Below are 19,205 nucleotides of genomic sequence, written 5' to 3'. Positions count from 1 at the left end.
ACAGAAGAGTTCAATGCAAGTCAGAATGAAGAGAGCTTGCGTGAAAATTGCTCTGCGAGGCCTATAATACTCGAAGTAATATTCAAAAACAAAAAATTCGGAACTGGTTCGGATGTGATATGCAGCGCTATGGGAATGGGTGTGTCCACCCGAATTCTTTTCACAGATGAAGCTGCAGGAAGCCTCAGCCCTTCTTCAAAAAATTAGGAACTATTAAAGTGGCTAGCTGCCACTGTGTTGTCTCAAGATCATGAACAATGCTCCAGATAGTACCTGGCTCAAGTAAAATGATGAATATTTTGGTCTACGGCTGACTCAGTGCAATGACTAAGTCACGTTATATACCTAAGTTGTTTGTTATACTAGTAATGGTTTGTGGTGAATTTCCCAAGTACACTATGGTTGCAGTGATCATAATCACTCTCGCTAAATGCCAGCATTGTGAGAAAATGTGAAGTGCAGAGGCAGTGCTGTCTATACAAATATGCCTGGTGACTGGAGCCTGCCGAACACACAGAGAGCATGGGATGTGTGACAGAGCAGGCTGTGTGTCTTGACGATCATCCACATGTATATGTAGAACACTAGAATGATCCACATAACCTGCAGCACAGCCAGGCCAAACATACACCACATAACCTGCAGCGCAGCCAGGCCAAACATACACCACTCCGTAACTGAGAAATCCTACATGAAGCTCGGAGAACACATAAATTTCAACGAGGAATGTAATGGTATGCTCAGTCTCAACAATCATACTACATGTATAAAGTGATCTCTTTGCTAGGTAAAACTGTGTAAAAGACTGAGAGAGTGTGCAAACTCTCGAACAAAATCTAATGCTATCTGGGGATGCGATTGCACTCCAATCTTTACTTTGAACAAAAGGGTAATTTGTTTGCACTTGAAAACACCGCCGTTCCAGCAACAGGCCTTCAGCTGCACCAAATAAATAACTTTGCCATTATTTCGCCCATTGGGCATCATCAGGGCAGTGCAAGAAATACGCTGCAATGAAGTTTGGGAATTCTGAAGAAAAGGGTAAATTACGCGAGAATAGTCATGGAAACGGTGTCGTTGACGGAAAGGAAGCAAGGAACTTTTCACAGTTCAGAAGATGAATAGATATTGTCCAAAACCTACTGAAATGTCTTGCTGTGCTTGTAGATAATCACAGAAGGCTGCTGGCGATAGTGTTGCGTACTCAACTTGTATTTCATCAGGGATTTTGTGCAAGTGGGGAGAAAGGGACTCAGTCCGAGACATAGTCAAGAAGTTCCTCATTATTGTACCACGACTCAGTGTTGAGTAATGGCGCCTTGAATAGCGTGACGGAGCACGGATTGTCAAGCAAGTCAATCCTATCCATGGCCATGACCGCAGGTGACTGGAGAAAGTACCTGATACCCTTATCTGTGATCTTGTCCTGCACGAGGCAGACATGTCGTAAGCTGCAATTGGCTTCGCTGAGCTCAACAAGGGCACGAGCTGTATCATCTCCGATATCGTTGTGCGACAGCTCAAGCCAACTAATGTGTGGAAGATGTTTCAGGCATCGCACAATGTCAGCACCAACCTCGTCCGACATGCCGGTTCTTTCTAAGGAGAGGAAGTGGAGCTGTTTGCAGCTAGACAAGCTCTGCAGTAGACGTGGATACTCTTGATGGCTGGTGTTGATATCGTGGAACACTGGGTTTTTCTCAAGGGACAGTGCACGAATACCAGAGAGTGGTGATGCTGCAGCTTCCAGTAATGAAACTGTTCCAGGCAACTTGATATTGTTACCGAAGAAGTCAATAACTTTTACGGATCTATTCTCAGCCATGCCTGCCATTGCTAGTGTGGTTACTCCCGTATCAGTAAGTTGAGAAAAGCAGACTTCAACGATAGACAGTTCAGTGCTGGTCGCAAGGTACTGCCCAAGTGCACCCATCATGTCATCAGTCAACATGCCGTAATGTCTGCCACCTTTTCCCTCCACTAGTTCCTGTACAGAGCGTTGCAGAACTGAGTTACCATACACCCAGTGACTGCTGATGTCTACAATGTCGCTGCCACAATTGCCGGACTCAGCAATGTCCTTGAGGAGCTTGGTCGAGATGTTGTTCCCCTTCAAAGATATGTTACAAGTCGGTAGAGGCTGCCGATGTCCAAGACTGCCACTAGTAGCTGTTGACTCGTTTCGACTGGTCCGTGCTCTTCTGGCTTGCAGAAAGGCAATGACGCTGGGCGCAAGATCGTCTCCCAATCCATTGTTGTCAAAGTTTAGAATTTGAATGTTGGAATGTGAATGCAGAGCGTGCAGTGTACATGCAACGTCATCTTTGGACAGTGCATTTTCCCATAACCCGAGTGTTGTCAGGTATGGTACTTTCTGAGAGAGTGTAGCGAGGGCCGCTCCACAACCATTCAGCAGGTTGCAAGCCGGAAAGAAGAGTGAGTTGAGGTGTGAAGAATCCATTAGGCCGTCAGCAAATGCTCTAAGTCCATCGTTAGATAGAGCCCTTGTTACATCAGGATGACCTCCGACAATGAGCGTCGATAGGCTTGGATGCTGGGCACACCGAACGAGAGATTCATAGTCTTTTCCAGGCATGAAAAACGCATTCGTGAGAAACAGTGTCTTCAGATGGCTCTGCTGCGTGGAGTCTGACAAAGCTGCAGCAATACTCTCCAATGGAAAGCCACTGAGACGCATACCACCGACATCAACGCTCACCGCCTTGTCCAGCACGGTAGACAACCTATCAAAGTGCTCATCAGAGAGATTGCAATTATCGACGTTCAGCAATGGTACATGCTCAGCAAGCTCAAGGACGTTGCATATGGCCATGACGTCGTTTGTGTCCAGGCGTATTCTACTAACGTCCACCCCTTCTTCTGCTAGCTTTGATGCAGCCGCTGCGTACACAGCCTGGCTTGGATGGTCGTCATCAGCTGCTACAACATCAGACTGGAGCGAGAGGTAGTTTTCAAGCAGTGCACGCATCATGAACAAGAACATCTTCTTGCTCAATTTGCCCGTGGTAGTGTCGACCGCAACAGACCGCACCACATCCAACGCAGAACACAGGTACTGTGGATGGAGCTCGCCGAAGACGAATCTCCAGAAGACGTGACGGCTCTCCTCCACTCCTACGTCCTGGATGCAGTCCCCGATGGCATCAATGCATTTGTCAGATGCAGTAAGAGCTCTGGAGGCACACCATTCTTGCACAGTCAAGTGAGCCAGTGTGGTGAGCTGTTCTCTGCCACCAAACGGCGCTGCTTCAAAGTGCTGCGTCAGTCCAAGGTTCTGCCATATCAGTAAATGCCGGCCATCCAAGGAATTAGAGGGAAATGTTGTGCAATTGCGCAGCAGTTCCTTGAGACATAATTCGTTGAGGCTGAGTAGCGCCTGCACCACCTCAACAGCAGCAGGATCACACCGCCCCTCTCCAGCCCGCTGGGGATGAATAGAGATCGAGTTCTCCAAGTGATAGTGGACAACCGTCTCCAGAGACACCAGCTGCCCCTCGTCAAACTGCCGTCCACCACACAAATGACTGAGTACGCTGCAGCCAAGCTGGACTTTACCAAAGCTCTCGCCTCGACTTGCTTCCAGCTTTGACACTGCCGAACACATGAACTGCTTGTAAAACAGTGTGACGCTTGAAGGTATGACCTTTTCAAAGCCGTACTGGTGACAAAGAAGAGAACACAGCAAGGGTGTGTTGCGAATTGCCTCCTTCAGTGGACGATTGGCACGAGTACAGTCAACTTCGCTAATAACGACTGCGGATATAACGACAATTCGCGAATAACGACCGAATTTCCATGCCCAGAGCAAAGTCCCATCTAACTGTATACATTTAACTTCGGATATAACGACTATCTGAATAACGACAATTCGCGTATAGCGACATGCTTTTAGTGCCCCGTGGTCATATTCACTGCTTGAATAACGACTTTCTGGGCTTTTGACAGCTATTTCAAGTACCTGTCAGTCAAGTACATGTACCTGTCATGCAGAAGTACCAGAACCTATGGTGCACTGCACTGGTGATGGATATTATTGCACACATGCCAGAAAATGCAGCCAAGGGGGGGGGGGGCTTTTCTTCCTTTTTTTATGTTGGCTTCAAAATTGTTGGATTTACCAGCACACCTATATGTATACAATGTACATGTAGTTGTACATGATTGTACAGTAATCATCATACATGTACATATCTCTAGCCCTGTAGATGGCTCAAAAAGGCATATTTTTCAATTGATTTCCCTTGCATATTGAATTTTTAGTTCCTTTCAACTGCAATATGAAAATAAAGTACACATTGACATAGAGCAAGAAAAGAGCTTGATTTTGATATGCATATCATACTATACAAAATATGGGTTCCCATACATTCAAATGGGACTTCGGTTATAAGGACACTTTTCTGATGCCCCGCCGAATGTCGTTATTGGCGAAGTTGACTGTACACAGTTCTTCAAAGCACTGCTGGCCCGCTGTCTCACCAAGCTGTTGAATGCAAAACTTCTCTAGCTGAGAGGAATTGAATCCACGCAGTCGATAGTGTGAGGAGCATGCCTTGACCAGATCGTACGCTGCCTGGCACGGGCGACTTGCGGCGATTATCGTGGCGTTAAGCAGCCGGCTAGCAAAAGATGCGCTGCCATGGCGCTGCATCAACAACTTAGCTGCTGATTGGTCAGAGAATCCATCGCCACCAGCTTCATCAATGCCGTCCAAGATGACCAGTACTTGCTTGGAATTTGCCTGTAGGTAGTTCAGTAATGCTGTCTGCTCAACTTCATTCAGACCCATCGCAGGGTCATGCAAGCCTAACAGCTCGCTGCACTTACTGCTCTTGATCCGTTGCAGATAGCGGCATGGAATGTAGAAGACGTAGTTGAACTCCGCCAGAGGTCCCGACTTGGCATCCGTCACTTCAGCTACGACACGCTGGCACAACATGGTCTTGCCCTGACCAGCTCCACCAATCACCATGGAGCTGGTCTTCAGCTGCACACAGCTACTGCTGGCTGCTGAACCTGCCTGACTTGCAGCATCAAGACTTGCATCGCTCTTCTGGTTTACAACAGTATAGTGCTCTGCATTACTGCTCAGCAGTTGTATAGCGTTCTTCAGCACAAATTCTCTCCCCATCGGCGAAATCTCGTCTTCATTGTGTTGCCGGCTAGGCCGCTTAAACGCACTCGCTGCTCTGCTTCCTCGCTGACGTTGCTTTGCAGCTGCGAGTGTCCGTGTCCGACGGTGATGCTGGAAAGTCTCGCGCTGTGCTTCTTTCTCGCTTATGGCTTGCAGTGGCACGAAGCATTGACGCACGTCGGTATTCAAGTAGGACAGACAGCTAGCACCATCCTGGCTCATCCCGCAGAAACTCTCATTCAGGTTGCCAAGGTGATTCTTCAGAATCTGTGCGCATTCATCAACTGTTCGATTTTCACGGTCACCCTTCGAACTCGCGGCTCCACACTCGAGTTTCTTGGCCAGTTCCTCCACCACCTTTCGCTCAACACGTGAATCTAGACTTTCCATGGCTCGCACCAGCTCACAACTGGTCGCATCTTCTGGCCCCATTGTTTTCTCGCAAACCTTCGCCTCTGCTTCCAACGACTCAGCCAGGTTTGCTAAACCCAGATAGTCTCTCAGCACTCTGCAGAAGGCGCTGAAAGCGTGTTCGCACTCCTTTCTCTCGCCAACGCTATACAGATAGTGTAGCAGGTCATCCACTCGACCAGGACTCAGTGGGCTGGTGCTGACCTTGACGTAGTTCAGATCACTGCTACTAAAAATACCGGCCTTGATAAGGTGATCCAAGATTTCGTCCACATCGCCGACTAAACGGCGCTGCAGCTCGAATCGCAGCCGATCCAACGCCAGTACTTCATTCCAGATCATGATGGATAGCCTGGACTGGAGAGGACTCCCCTAGAAACTGAATAGATAATCATTTCTGTCCTTCACCGCCAAGCACAGACTCAGTGTTTCCAAGCCATGTGATAATTGTTAGCCGACAACTGCTGAGTAATACAGTACATGTAGTATCGTATACGTGTGTGCAAAAGAAGGATCCACGAGCGGGATTCGAACCCAGCACCCCTGTCTTTTATTATTATTATTATTATTATTATTATTATGAATACCATGGTTTGCGGCAGGGAGTCGTCAAATATGGTACTTGACGACTCCCTGGTTGTAGAGAAAGACCAAGCGACGAAGACGTACGGATGAATGCGGCTTTTTGGTATCGTCGGGCACCATGCCTGTACAATCATGTCATGTAGATTCTACATGTAGCACTGGTCCCAACCTGTCAACAAAAATGGCATTCTGTAAAATCGGCTTCTGGCACGTGGACTGCAGCCCCACAATTATAATTTATGTACACTCACAGACAGTACAGCTCAGTGGTAAGGACTCGTTTCTAATTCTAGCCTTTCTTCCACATCCAATGATCGCCACAAGTAACAGTTAGTTTCATTGGCGAATATTTTCGTAGGTTGTGCAGACAGTGCAGCGCTGAAGTACTGAGTTCGCAACCTCCAGCAAGTATGGATGGCAATGCTGCAGTCGTCCTGCTGCTAGTACTAGCAATCGCTTCATCGCCGCTGACCGGAGCTTCGCTAACCAAGAAGCCTAACTTTGTCTTCATGCTCATGGATGACGTACGTAACAAAAAAAGTCGTTAGATAAGATTTCTTTGCAGCCTTGGGACAGTCCACTGTTTACTCTGTTGAGCTCATTCTCCTGATACTCAGTTATCACGTAGAGGCAAGAAGTCTGACTCACTGTCCCCGGGGAAAATCGCGGAAAAAATCCCAGAATTTGCGGTGTAATTTGCGCGTAAATATGGCATAATTAGAGAGGTTAAGTTACAAGTTTTTTTACCCTTTTTCAAAACGCGGTGCAAATCTCACGTTACGTGTAATTTTTAGAGGTTAAGCTACACGTGCGACGTGACGTGAAATTTTGCCTGGCAGGATTCGGGTTTAGTTCGCACAAATATCAAACCTTATTAAGGCGATTAATAGTATAAGTGAAGCGGACATTACAAAATGATAAATGAGAATGCATGTATCAAAATTGATGTTCCTAATCGATTTTCTTGAGACTATCATCAGGGAAAAATCGTCTCACAATAGAGGCTATACGGAGAAACAAACTACTTATAGGTCTATAGGATAGCGGGAAGTATACAAGGTGAGGTGTGAAAAGTGAGAGAGAAGACGAAAGAAATTAGAAGAAAAAATGTGAGAGCACTCACACACGTATTCATTCGCATACACCTACACCTCACAGTTCCTCACTCTATCACATTCACCTGCTTCCACGCCTTCATTTCACTCACCTTTTGTAGTAGCTCACACTGTCGGAACACTCTCACATTTTTTCTTCTAATTTCTTTCGTCTTCTCTCCCACTTTTTTCAAACCTCACCTTGTATACTTCCCACTATCCTATAGACCTATAAGTAGTTTGTTTCTCCGTATAGCCTCTATTGTGAGACGATTTTTCCCTGACGATAGTCTCAAGAAAATCGATTAGGAACATCAATTTTGATACATGTATTCTCATTCATCATTTCGTAATGTCCGCTTCACTTATACTATTAATCGCCTTAATAAAGTTATTGTCTCCTCGTCGCCTATTCAAATATCAAACCTTCCAACAAACTCGATAAACTCCGGAAACTCACACAAATTCGATCGGGATAACCAAGCGAAACTTCCAAAACCCACATCATGAACTTACGTGCGGGACAGTCAACTCACGTAAAACACGTCAAATTTTACGTGAGTTTTTTTACTTTTTGACGTAAAAGTTCACGGACGTAAGAATTTTACGTGAAACTTAACCTCTCGAATTGCGGTGAATTTGCGGTAAATATGCGGTGAATATTATTGATATGCAGCAAGTTTGCAGTTGATATGATCATATGAGGCAATTATTGTTTTCAGTGAGTATGTAGTTTGTGGCGTCAACGGCTCACAACGGTCAACCGAACAGTGCACTGTGTGTACGTGTAGTGCAACAAAAAAGTTCAAAAACGCGGGAAAAACGCGGAAAACGCGGTCTTTTAAAAATCGCAAAAACGTGGGGAAAAAAACGCGGCCGCGGAATCGCGATTTTCCCCGGGGACAGGACTCGGAAGAGACGCGCAGATTCAGATTTCTTTCCACTGCACCTTGTGCCTGTGTGATCATCCGGGGTAGACAGTCACCCATTTTTAAAGCACGTCGCGGCCTCACTGGAAGCAAACGTTTAGGGAGACCAGTGTGGTTTTCATGTAACATGGCATGCACAGACTCAGTGTATGGGTACGAGTACCAAGCAAATGACAATGCTGTGGACATAAGTCTTTTGAAACCCGGTGCAATGACCGAGGCCTACAACCTTACTGCCTTAGTTCGTAGACACGCTGTAGTTCACGTACACACTGTAGAACTGGACCAGCAGTGCTCGCGGCTGCAAGACTTCTCAACGGGCTTCAATGTACACAACAGTACATAAAACAGATTAGGAAAGAGGAGGCTAGAATCTCAAAACTAAGAGCACTGGTTGCCTGAAGCGGAGCTCTTCAGCGTCCCGTGTTTCTGTGTTCTTGTGACTGTCAATGTTATGCTTGGACTGTAGCTCCACTGCAGTTGAGTGGGTGTCGGTATCGAGCAATGTGTTGATTGGGTATGGGTACTGCTAATCAACTCGTGCTGCTAGTATACGGTTGCTGATCAGGCAACAGCCGGGGGTGAGTATGGGAGGGGGGGGGGGGGGGCAAGCCTTCTTTTGCTACAAGAACAGGCTTGCTTTGATCAGATCAGACCTTTGTACCATTCCTTGAAGATTATTCCCATTGTTGAAGAAGGTGGATGCTATGAACGTCGAAGCTCGCTCTTCCTGCCGACCGACATGACATTTCACAGACTCGCAACTGCCAGATGGCGCACAAGAGAAGGTTGCTGGACCGCCCACTGGGCAAACCTGCAAGAAAGTACCACTCGCTCTTCAATGTATAGTGTTCTGGGGAATTCACCGCTCGTCACGGTTGAGCTTTAGTAGGCTAACATCAATTTCATAAGCCTAAAAAATGTATTGCTCCTGGAGTACAAATTTCATTTGTGCCGAATCTCAACTGATGAGTGGAGAATTCCCCCATACCACTGTGTGTTGAGCAGGGAGTGGTGCTTTCTTGCAGATTTGCCGAGTGGAAGGCTCATTGGGCTTCTCATGTTCTCCGCCGGCGTTGACGTGAGTCAGTACTGCGTCAAGTCAGTTGGCAGTAAACGCTAGCTCCAGGATTTGGAGCAGCCACCTTGTTCACATAGTAGCTTCGAAGTTGCAGCATCTTAGCTATTCCCATCTGCTGGCAAGCTGGCTTCTTGTAGAAGAGCTAACCCCTTACAAATGCGTAAGACTCATTGATGCTGAAGAAAATGGTGAACAGTCACTTCTTGGATAATAGCCACGCCATAGCTCAGTGATCAGTAATGAGTATCTTTGGCCTTTAACGAAGGCACACTGTACCTGGTGCCAGTCCTGGGGTGTCAATCATTTTTTCTTCGGGTGTTTTCCCTTTTTCATTCCTTCCAACTTATGAATATTGTTATGTTCGTGAATTATTGTGCCACAGATGGGCTGGGGAGATCTTGGGGTCTTCGGCCATCCGGCGAAAGAAACTCCCAACCTGGACAAGATGGCCGCTGATGGAATGACGTTTCCGGATTTCTACTCAGCTAATCCGCTGTGCTCACCGTGTAAGCTTGATAGTCGTAGAATATGTGAAACCGCCACTCCATCGTCAAGTTGACTTCTTGAATATTCCTGCTGTGTCCTCTCCTTGTTCTACGTGCTCGCAGACTCCATTGCAGCCACTTACACATTGTAGTCCCTCAACTCAAAACACTCAAACACGGTCACATTGCTGCATGAAATAGTTTCACTGTGATAATGAGTCAGGCTCGAAAATTTGGTGAACATTTCAAGTGACGTATACAGAAAAAAGACTGTGTGTGGGTATTTGAGTTGAGGGACCCTAATGTGTCCTGTCCTGGTGAATCTATCTTTGGAGATATAAGTATTTCTTGTAGGCTGAATACATGTCCGTGAGATCTTGCAGTGGCGCATTCCAGCTCCAGGCCCGAACGGCCAGCTGCTGAGGGATCACACGGCCCCAGGTCAGCTACTGTGACACTGTGACACTCAGCTACTGTGACACTGTGACACTGGGACACTGTGACACTGTGACAATGAACCTTTGCTAATCATGTTAGGGTGCATCTCTACATGCACTGAGCCCATTGCATGCACTGAGCCCATTGCATGCACTGAGCCCATTGCATGCACTGAGCCCATTGCATGCACTGAGCCCCATTGCATGCATCATGGATTCATGGCTGATCTAGTTTGTCTACACATTAGACAGGCAACAGTCATCCTGCTAGCATAGTACTCAACAGTGCGCAGGTAGAGCGGTTCATGAGGGATAGACTCTTGTGGTGGGTATAGGCGGCCCGGAGGCCTATTAGTACGTCTAGGTTTTGCATTGCACGCTTGGAATTCCAGGAGAGTTGGAATTTGTTAATTAACACTGGCACGTCCATGGCCCTAACGTTAGCAGTGTTATCTCGAGGGGGAAATTGAACTTATGTCCCTGTGTCCTGCAGACATGCTCATTCTATCCATTCAGTGGGATGGTCAGTGGGATGGTCAGTGGGATGGTCAGTGGGATGGTCAGTGGGATGGTCAGTGGGATGGTCAGTGGGATGGTCAGTGGGATGGTCAGTGGGATGGTCAGTGGGATGGTCAGTGGGATGGTCAGTGGGATGGTCAGTGGGATGGTCAGTGGGATGGTCAGTGGGATGTTCAGTGGGATGGTCAGTGGGATGGTCAGTGGGATGGTCAGTGGGATGGTCAGTGAGATGGTCAGTGGGGTGGTCAGTGGGATGGTCAGTGGGATGGTCAGTGGGATGGTCAGTGGGATGGTCAGTGGGATGGTCAGTGGGATGGTCAGTGGGATGGTCAGTGGGATGGTCAGTGGGATGGTGAGCACGTGTACAACGAACAGTGTGGTGTTTTGTCCTGGTGTCGGTGCAGCGAGAGCAGCACTGCTCAGTGGAAGGCTGCCTATTCGCAACGGTTTCTACACCACAAACGCCCATGCCAGGAATGGTGAGTAAGGGATTTGTGCTACACTATGCCTGTGGTATTATGTCGATATCAAGCAAGTCGTGTTTCGCTTGCTCACGACACCAAGGTCACATGGGTACATGTACATCTATGTATTGCCCTCCCTTTCTCTCTCTGTCTCTCTCTCTTTCTCTCTCTCTCTCTCTCTCTCTCTCTCTCTCTCTCTCTCTCTCTCTCTCTCTCTCTCTCTCTCTCTCTCTCTCTCGCTCTTGCGCTCCCTCCCCCCCCCCTCTCTCTCTCTCTCTCCCTCCCTCTCTCTCTCTCTCTCTCTCTCTCTCTCTCTCTCTCTCTCTCTCTCTCTCTCTCTCTCTCTCTCTTTCTCTCTGTCTCACTCTCCTTTTCTATCTTTCATGTCTATCTCTGTCTCACTCCCACTTCTTCCAGCTTACACACCTCAAGTCATAGCGGGAGGTATTGCTGATGAGGAGATCCTGTTCCCGGAACTCCTGCAGAAAGCTGGCTACAAGAACAAGATCATAGGAAAGTGGTATGTTGACTGGGGAATTGGGATATTTTACTGCCGGGGTACTCACTGCATTAATGGATTCGAACTGCAATCAATGTTGACCATGTAAACAAGATCAATTTCCTTGGAGACTAAACTAAAATGATGCTGGATGGCTTAGAAGAAGGACACACGCAAGGTTCTTCAACATTGTCAGCAAGAGTGATAATATTTCCAGGAATGGACTAACTTCAGTGCTGCTCAATGAAATCCAGTTTCGTTATTCAAGTACGCACTGGGCGTTGCGCAGCCCTAGACCTGCGAACATTGGCCTGGGAAAAGGTGCACGGCGCCAACTTGACTCATGCAACTGGATTTCATTGAGCAGCACTGTACATGCTGTCCTCAGTGTCGTTCTGCCTCCTCACAGTATCGCTGCTCTCTCTCTCTCTCTCTCTCTCTCTCTCTCTCTCTCTCTCTCTCTCTCTCTCTCTCTCTCTCTCTCTCTCTCTCTCTCTCTCTCTCTCTCTCTCTCTCTCTCTCTGTCGCTCTCTCTCTCTCTCTCTCTCTCTCTCTGTGTCTCTCTGTGTGTCTCTCTCTCTGTCTGTCTGTCTCTCTCTGTCTGTCTGTCTCTCTCTCTCTCTCTCTCTCTCTCTCTCTCTCTCTCTCCCTACATCCGCCTCTCTCTCTCTGTTAGGCATCTTGGACAGCAGCCGCAGTACTTACCTCACAAGCACGGCTTTGACGAGTGGTACGGTGCTCCCAACTGCCATTTTGGACCGTTCAACGACAAAGGAAGTCCCAACATCCCCATGTATCGTGACGATCACATGATCGGCAGGCTGTATGAGGACAGCGAGTTCATGATCAATCACACTACCGGTTATTCTAACCTGACACAGCAGTACATTGAGGTAGGCCAGTAGTCAATATCTACTGAGGGGTTACACTGGCAAATGTGCGTGGTGTTTCATGCACTGTACAGGGGCGGATCCAGAGATTTCTACAGGGGGTCCACTTTAGTCAAAACTGAATAGCTGATACGTGTACATGTACATGCATATGGCTTCCAGTAGTACATTTCCATTTTGCAAAATGTATGGGGTTCATTGGACCTCCCCCCCCCCCCCCCCCACTCGATTTGCCCCTGCTGTACTTACACGCCATACCTTCAATCTCAATGGAAATTTCCACTTCTGTATGTCAGTATTCCCAATGAAGTGAAATTCGATTTTGGTCTCTGTGTGTGTGTGTGTGTCAACATTAACTTTCTAGGTGGGAAGTGTTGAACATTTCTAAGCTCTGAGCGTCTTTCTACCTTATCCAGGAAGCTACAACGTTCATCAACACCCAGGCGGCCGCTGACACGCCCTTCTTGCTGTACTGGGCGGTGGACGCAACGCACGATCCCTTGTATGCGTCTCACGACTTCCTGGGAACAAGCGAGCGAGGGCTGTAAGTGTGATTCCGGGCAATCCTGCGCAGGCCAGTCGGAATGGGACCAACTACAGCACTGGCAACTGGAATCCGACCCCCTGAGCGGTGGGTGCGCTCACATCGCAAAGACCCAACACGGGATTGTAACACAACGAAACAGGGACCGCTACGCACCGGCCAGGGGTCGGATTTCAGTTGTCAGCACTGTAGATCACCTGGGACTGCTGTGCTAAGACATGTCTTCGCCTATCCTACCTTGCTCCATACTTTCCAGTATAACGAGAGATGGTGTAGACAATTGAATTTGTTATCATCAAGTAGCGTGTCCCACTGTCCGAAGAGTGCTCGTACCCAATAGAACTTCTCTCAATGCAAAGAAGAACTTTTGAAACTGCCGTATATCTTGTTGTGGTCTATTGTTGATTTCAGTGTTGGAAATAATCAGGGGTTTATATACTGATGTTGGAAATAATCAGAGGTTTATATGCTGATGTTGGAAATAATCAGGGGTTTATATACTGATGTTGGAAATAATCAGGGGTTTATATACTGATGTTGGATGAACATTTTAAACCGTTGAACATACAAAAGTAGGCAGGATTATCCTTGGTAAGTTGGAGTATGTCTGCAGATTTGTCACATTCTGAGTAGTACAGTGGTGTGCTGACTTTGTCTCCGTCCCCCCCCCCTTGCCCCCCCCCTGCCCCCCCCCCCCACACACACACGAACACACTGTTATAGGTATGGCGATGCAGTACGTGAGTTGGACTATGGTGTTGGTGTCATACTGGCTGCAATCAAGTCAGCTGGTGTTGAGGAAAACACACTAGTCATGTTCTCGTCCGACAATGGTGGAGCTACGTATGCCAAGACAACCGGTGAGATGCACTAACAGGCTGTGTGCCTGCCTTCCTGTGAGCTTGTTTGTCTGTATTTCTGGCTGGCTGGCTGGCTGGCTGGCTTGCTGGCTGGCTGGCTGGCTTGCTGGCTGGCTGGCTTGCTGGCTGGCTTGCTGGCTGGCGGGCTGGCTGGCTTGCTGGCTGTTTAACCTTTCTTTCTCTTTTGTTAGTCACCTCGAACCTCCTCGAAAACACCCCGGACTATGCTCCTACTTGCCTGTGTCGCAAAACACATGTGATTCTGAATGCCGCTCCACCCTCACCTTGAATGTGCCCTCTCCTTGTGTTGTTTATGCCTGTTCATTTGTACAATAGGAGGCAGTAACGGGCCATTCCTGTGCGGCAAGGAGACGACATACGAAGGTGGAATGAGGGAGCCAACCATTGCACGGTGGCCTGGCAAGATCGAACCTGGAACTGTAAGCTTGCTATCCAGAGCTACTAGGATACTGTGTGCGGCATGGTCTTCAGGATTTTTCTTTAAGCACATATTCCTGGACTACCACCAACAAGCTCCGGTTTAGGTAGCTCATTGCATCTTTTTGCTGCTCAAAGTCTCATAAATATACTAAAAAGCCAACAAATCTACTTGTAAAAAGGTCTGGGGTTACGTATGCAGCTCTGCGAGAACACCGCAAACATAGAGAAATATGAGCCCAAAGTATCCGCGAAGCGGGGAAGGCTTCGTGAAAAGAATCGTCAATATTAGCTTGCATTTTGCCGGGCAAGCAGGTTTTGCTCAATTGAACAATGCAAGACACTTGGAGAGGGGGGGGGGGGGGGGGTCGCAAAGCTCTGATGTAGTTTGCATGTGGAAACATGTGGCAAGTGGAACCATGCATGACCTGATCGATGCAACAGTACTAAGCTCACCGAGACTACAGCCCAGTGTTCAAAGACCTAGGTCCATGGTGCTCGGGAGGGGGGGGGGGGCAGTTATAACGAGATGGGATTTTACTTACCACCACTGTAGAGTGTGTGGTACATTGAATATGTCCATCCAGAGTCTGACTGCAAAGTGAATATATTTTTCAAGTAAATGTCTGTGGTGTCACCTTTGCCCCATGGCCGGTAGCTCGGCTTACTTAAAGCTCGTGGATATACTGATGAGGCATGTGTGGCCGAAACAGCTTGCTGTCTCCAGCATTGGATAAAAGTATAATATGTATGTATTGGCTGGCTGGCATGGCATATCAACATTCTTGCCGTGCTTTAAACTTGTGCAGATCAGCCGTCAGCTCGGCAATCTGATGGACTGGTTCACGACAAGTCTAGACCTAGCTGGTATTGAACTACCACAGGATCGTATCATTGACGGCATCAGCCTGGCACCAGCACTCTTCAACAATACACCGGTGGACAGACCAATCTTCTATTACCGTGGCAATGAGATGATGGCAGTGCGTGTCGGCATGTACAAGGCTCACTACTGGACATGGACTAACTTCATGGTGGATATCGACAAGGTCGGTGTGCTGCTTGTGACATGCATGCTGGCTTTTCAGAGCAGGAGTACTGCGTATGCGGTAACATGCCCATCTAGTGGGGAATGGCCTTACTGCGGCCAATTCATTTTTTTTTTTTTTTTTTTTTTTTTTGACGTTCAGCAGATTCATTAGGCCGCAGCAGAATCCATTTGCCTTTTACGTAAATTTCTATTTCACAGATTTCTGTTTTTACCCTGATGGTAGGCCATGCCCGAAAATTTGGAGAACACGTTTAGTGAGGTATGCAGTGAAGAGATCTAGTAGTGCAATGGCTGTATCTGGCTCAAGCCCTCCTCGTCGAAATAGAAACCACTTTAAAAAACCCTTTCAACGTGCACAGAGATCAAACTTACTCGTGGCGCATCATCAGAGGAAAAGATAGGCAAGGCTGGAAATTTGGTGGAATATAAAGTGACTGGCAGTGAAGAAACCGTTATTGGAGTAGCACTATGATGTGGAGATAATGTGTATGCTTGAAATGTTGTTTTAACAGTCGTTTTGCAGACAAACGTTTCAATACAGCGACAAGAAGGATGAATTGTGCCATAATCAACACAATGCGTACGGCACCGGCAATCAATCCTTCTGGTTGCTGCGTTGAAATATTGTTTGTTGGATATTATTTGTCACAGGGTATAGACTACTGCCCAGGAGAGGATGTGTCCAATGTGACTACACACGATCAAGTCAACAACACGGCTACACCGATACTCATCCACTTGGGTCGAGATCCAGGGGAGAAGTACCCAATAAGGTGAGGACTCTGAAGAAATGGCATAGTAATAACATTTTGAAAGGATTGGGAGAACTTCAAATTCAAAGGATCAGTCGGAGAAGTGAACTGCCTGAAAAGAGAAAAAAATACCAGAGCCACTAGGACTCGAACCCAGGACCTTGCTTGTTATGAGCAATGCTCTAACCATCTGAGCTAATGACATTATTTTCATCTTATTTTAATGTTCAACTCAGTCGCATAGCATATGCATAGCAGCGCTAATGTGGGTATCAACCCCAGAGATGGGGTTGATACCCAGCCTAGCCATGACAAAAGTACAAGAAGACATACTGTGTTCTTAAAGTCGGGGATCAACGGATTTGTGTTCTTAAAGTTGTATTTCATGAAGTACATCTAGCAATGCCCCATAAAGTGGAAGCAGCTTCAGCGCAGGGACAACTGACGTCTTCTCCATCTTCCAGGAATACACGTTCAACTCCCTCACATTCATGAATAAATGTTTAGTCATCTAAATCATAGAGTAATGCCTCATTGTACTGAGACAACCTACTTTGAAATTATATCATCACAAAAGACATTGCTTACACATGACTGACATAGGGTGCTGTCTTAATTAAATCCTCCTGTCCTAGATCGGGCACAGCGGAGTACAAGCAAGCAATGGCCATGGTACGGCCAGTCGTGGACGACCACAAAAAGAAGATGGTTCCTGGCAAGCCAGCGTTGAACAAATGTGACAAAGCAGTCCAGGTATGGAACTAGTCTAAGTGTGAATAAGAGGCATGTGTGCAGGTTTTCCAACCTCACCACTATGCCAAACCAGCACTTCCATGCATAAAGCACACAACTTCACCATTATTCTAAACCAGGACACCCATGCATAAAGCATACAACCTCACCATTATGCCAAACCAGCACACCCATGCATAAAGCAAAGTGTCTACCGCATGGCATGTATAGGAATGTCTTCTTCCAAAGCGGGGCTGAGGGCTGGTAGGGGGGGGGGGGGGTGGCTGGACATTCTGCATGTACATCAGGAAGAAGTAGTGCACTGGGAGACAACACGGGCATCTGCAACGGTAAATCGTGTGGGTTTCGACCCCGGGCAGCCCGTTGCAATCCCTCTTGGGGCAGGGCCAATGTACCCAGGCTCGCATATGGCACTGCTTGTCTGGGCCGTGCTTGGGGGTCACCAGGTCAAGGCCGCGATTGCGAGTTGCATCCGCAATGGATCATGTAGAACTTCCAAACCCGGCATCGAAATGCACATCGCGTTGGGTATTATGAAGTATGACCTCGTGTTTTCCCCCTGTACGCCGCAACTCCGTGAGGTACAAATATTGAATGCTATGGGTGTGTGTGTGTGTGTGTGTGTGTGTGTGTGTGTGTGTTCGTGTGTATGTGTGTGTGTGTGTGTGTGTGTGTATGTGTGTATGTGCGTGTGCCGTGTGTGTGTGTGTATGTGTGTGTGTGTGTGTGTGTGTGTGTGTGTGTGTGTGTGTGTGTGTGTGTGTGTGTGTGTGTGTGTGTGTGTGTGTGTGTGTGTGTGTGTGTGTGTGTGTGCATGTGTATGTGTATGTGTGTGTGTGTCTGCATATATGTGTTCACTAACACAGGATATGTGTAGCCTGGCTTCCTCAGTCATCCCGGAATAGTTGTTTGTACACTTCTAATGGCATCCGAGATGTGTGCCAATGTGCATGAGTGTACTCATTGCGGCATGACAGTTACACATGCATCTTAGTGTATAGGATGTTTTCTTAGAGGAAAACAAACTAACACACGTGGCACAGAAGAGATACTGGAAGTTTGGACGTGGCATTTTGTACCATTACTAGTACTCTTCAAGTCAAATACAATGGTGATGGGAGCAGCAGCAAACAAGACCCTTATTATATCGGCTTATGTGGGACCTTTTGGTGGTCAGCAGTGGCTGCTCCAGAGCCGGATCAGCCGGGTCAACAACCCGATTGGGGGGGGGGGGGGGGGGGTACTTGGACCCGTTTGGAAAAAGAACACCGGATCACGTGTGACCCGGTTAGGAATGCATAATCTCGGGGAGTCCTAAAATAGTTACGGCTCCCTGATGTCACATTACATGCAGTAGCCGCACTTGAACGGACCCGGCTCTGACCCGGTTACAAGAGTTGTGCCAGGTACACGTGTACCCAGTTGGTTTGAAATCCTAGAGCAGACAGCGGTCACAGCGGTGACAAAATAGCACCTAAGAGAGCATCTGATTGTGTGTGTATGTGTGTGTGTATTTGCGGGTGCTTCATTTGCAGAACTGGGCACCACCAGGCTGTGAAGCACTGAAGAGGTGTCTGCCTGTTCCTGCACATAATGAAGTCGACTGCACTTGGGGCCATTGATTAGCGAGTCTTTGTCTTTGTCTTCGCCTGGTTTTGCTGGTCTTTGCCGGGTTTTGCTGGTCGTTGCCGGGTTTGGCTTGTCTTTGCCAGGTTTTGCCGGTCTTTGCTTGGTTTTGCTGGTCTTTGCCGGGTTTTGCTGGTCTTTGCCGGGTTCTTTCCAGTTTTGAGTGTGCAAGCACAGTTTTCTTGCTCTGTGCCAGGGCTGGACTCGACTTTACGTGCCACCACTGCACATTTATTGAAGCACGCTGTAGATAACAGCATCATAGCACTACTCATTATAATCATAATTATTTTATCATGCATCTCAATCTCAATGACGGGCTGAATTCTTCTTTGCATGGCTCCAAGAGTACACATAACCCGGGTAATGTACTATTGATGTCTCATTCCGGCGGTTTAGCAATGCAAATTGCAATGTACACACTACACACAAGCTGGTTCAGTGGAAGAAAACCTGTCCGTACAGTCAGACCTCGCTTCTCCGGTCCTCTTTTATCTGGATCCCTCGCCATCCGTAAGAAAATAGCTGGTTACAGATGTACACCATACGTGATGCATCCAACAAAAAAGGTGTTCGATTATCCGGTTCCCTCGCTTATCCGGATATTTTTTTGTGGAAAACGGATCTCAGAT

The 19,205-nt window shown here is 47.5% G+C and overlaps 1 protein-coding gene across 1 annotated transcript; it reads left to right on the top strand.

Moving 5' to 3' along the window:
• The first annotated feature begins 6,429 nt into the window (after positions 1–6,429).
• On the top strand, positions 6,430–19,005 carry LOC135822698 (N-acetylgalactosamine-6-sulfatase-like). Its single transcript, XM_065335519.1, has 12 exons — positions 6,430–6,675; positions 9,638–9,761; positions 11,101–11,175; positions 11,578–11,680; positions 12,336–12,552; positions 12,966–13,093; positions 13,817–13,953; positions 14,290–14,393; positions 15,201–15,440; positions 16,094–16,215; positions 16,830–16,947; positions 18,483–19,005. Exons 1-12 carry the CDS (start codon positions 6,562–6,564, stop codon positions 18,567–18,569), a joined length of 1,569 nt encoding a protein of 522 aa, XP_065191591.1. The 5' UTR covers positions 6,430–6,561; the 3' UTR covers positions 18,570–19,005.
• The last annotated feature ends 200 nt before the right edge of the window (positions 19,006–19,205 follow it).

Source organism: Sycon ciliatum, chromosome 8, assembly GCF_964019385.1.
Source record: "Sycon ciliatum chromosome 8, ocSycCili1.1, whole genome shotgun sequence".
In the NCBI taxonomy this organism is placed as follows: domain Eukaryota; kingdom Metazoa; phylum Porifera; class Calcarea; order Leucosolenida; family Sycettidae; genus Sycon; species Sycon ciliatum.
The sequence above is the reverse complement of the archived record's forward strand: the minus strand, read 5'-3'. Positions and strand labels throughout refer to the sequence as shown.

Coding starts and splice junctions, on each gene's coding strand:
- LOC135822698 (XM_065335519.1), top strand. CDS start 6,562: ATGGATGGCAATGCTGCAGTCGTCCTGCTGCTAGTACTAGCAATCGCT. Junction 9,762..11,100: donor TAATCCGCTGTGCTCACCGT/GTAAGCTTGATA, acceptor GTGTCGGTGCAG/CGAGAGCAGCACTGCTCAGT. Junction 11,176..11,577: donor AAACGCCCATGCCAGGAATG/GTGAGTAAGGGA, acceptor CACTTCTTCCAG/CTTACACACCTCAAGTCATA.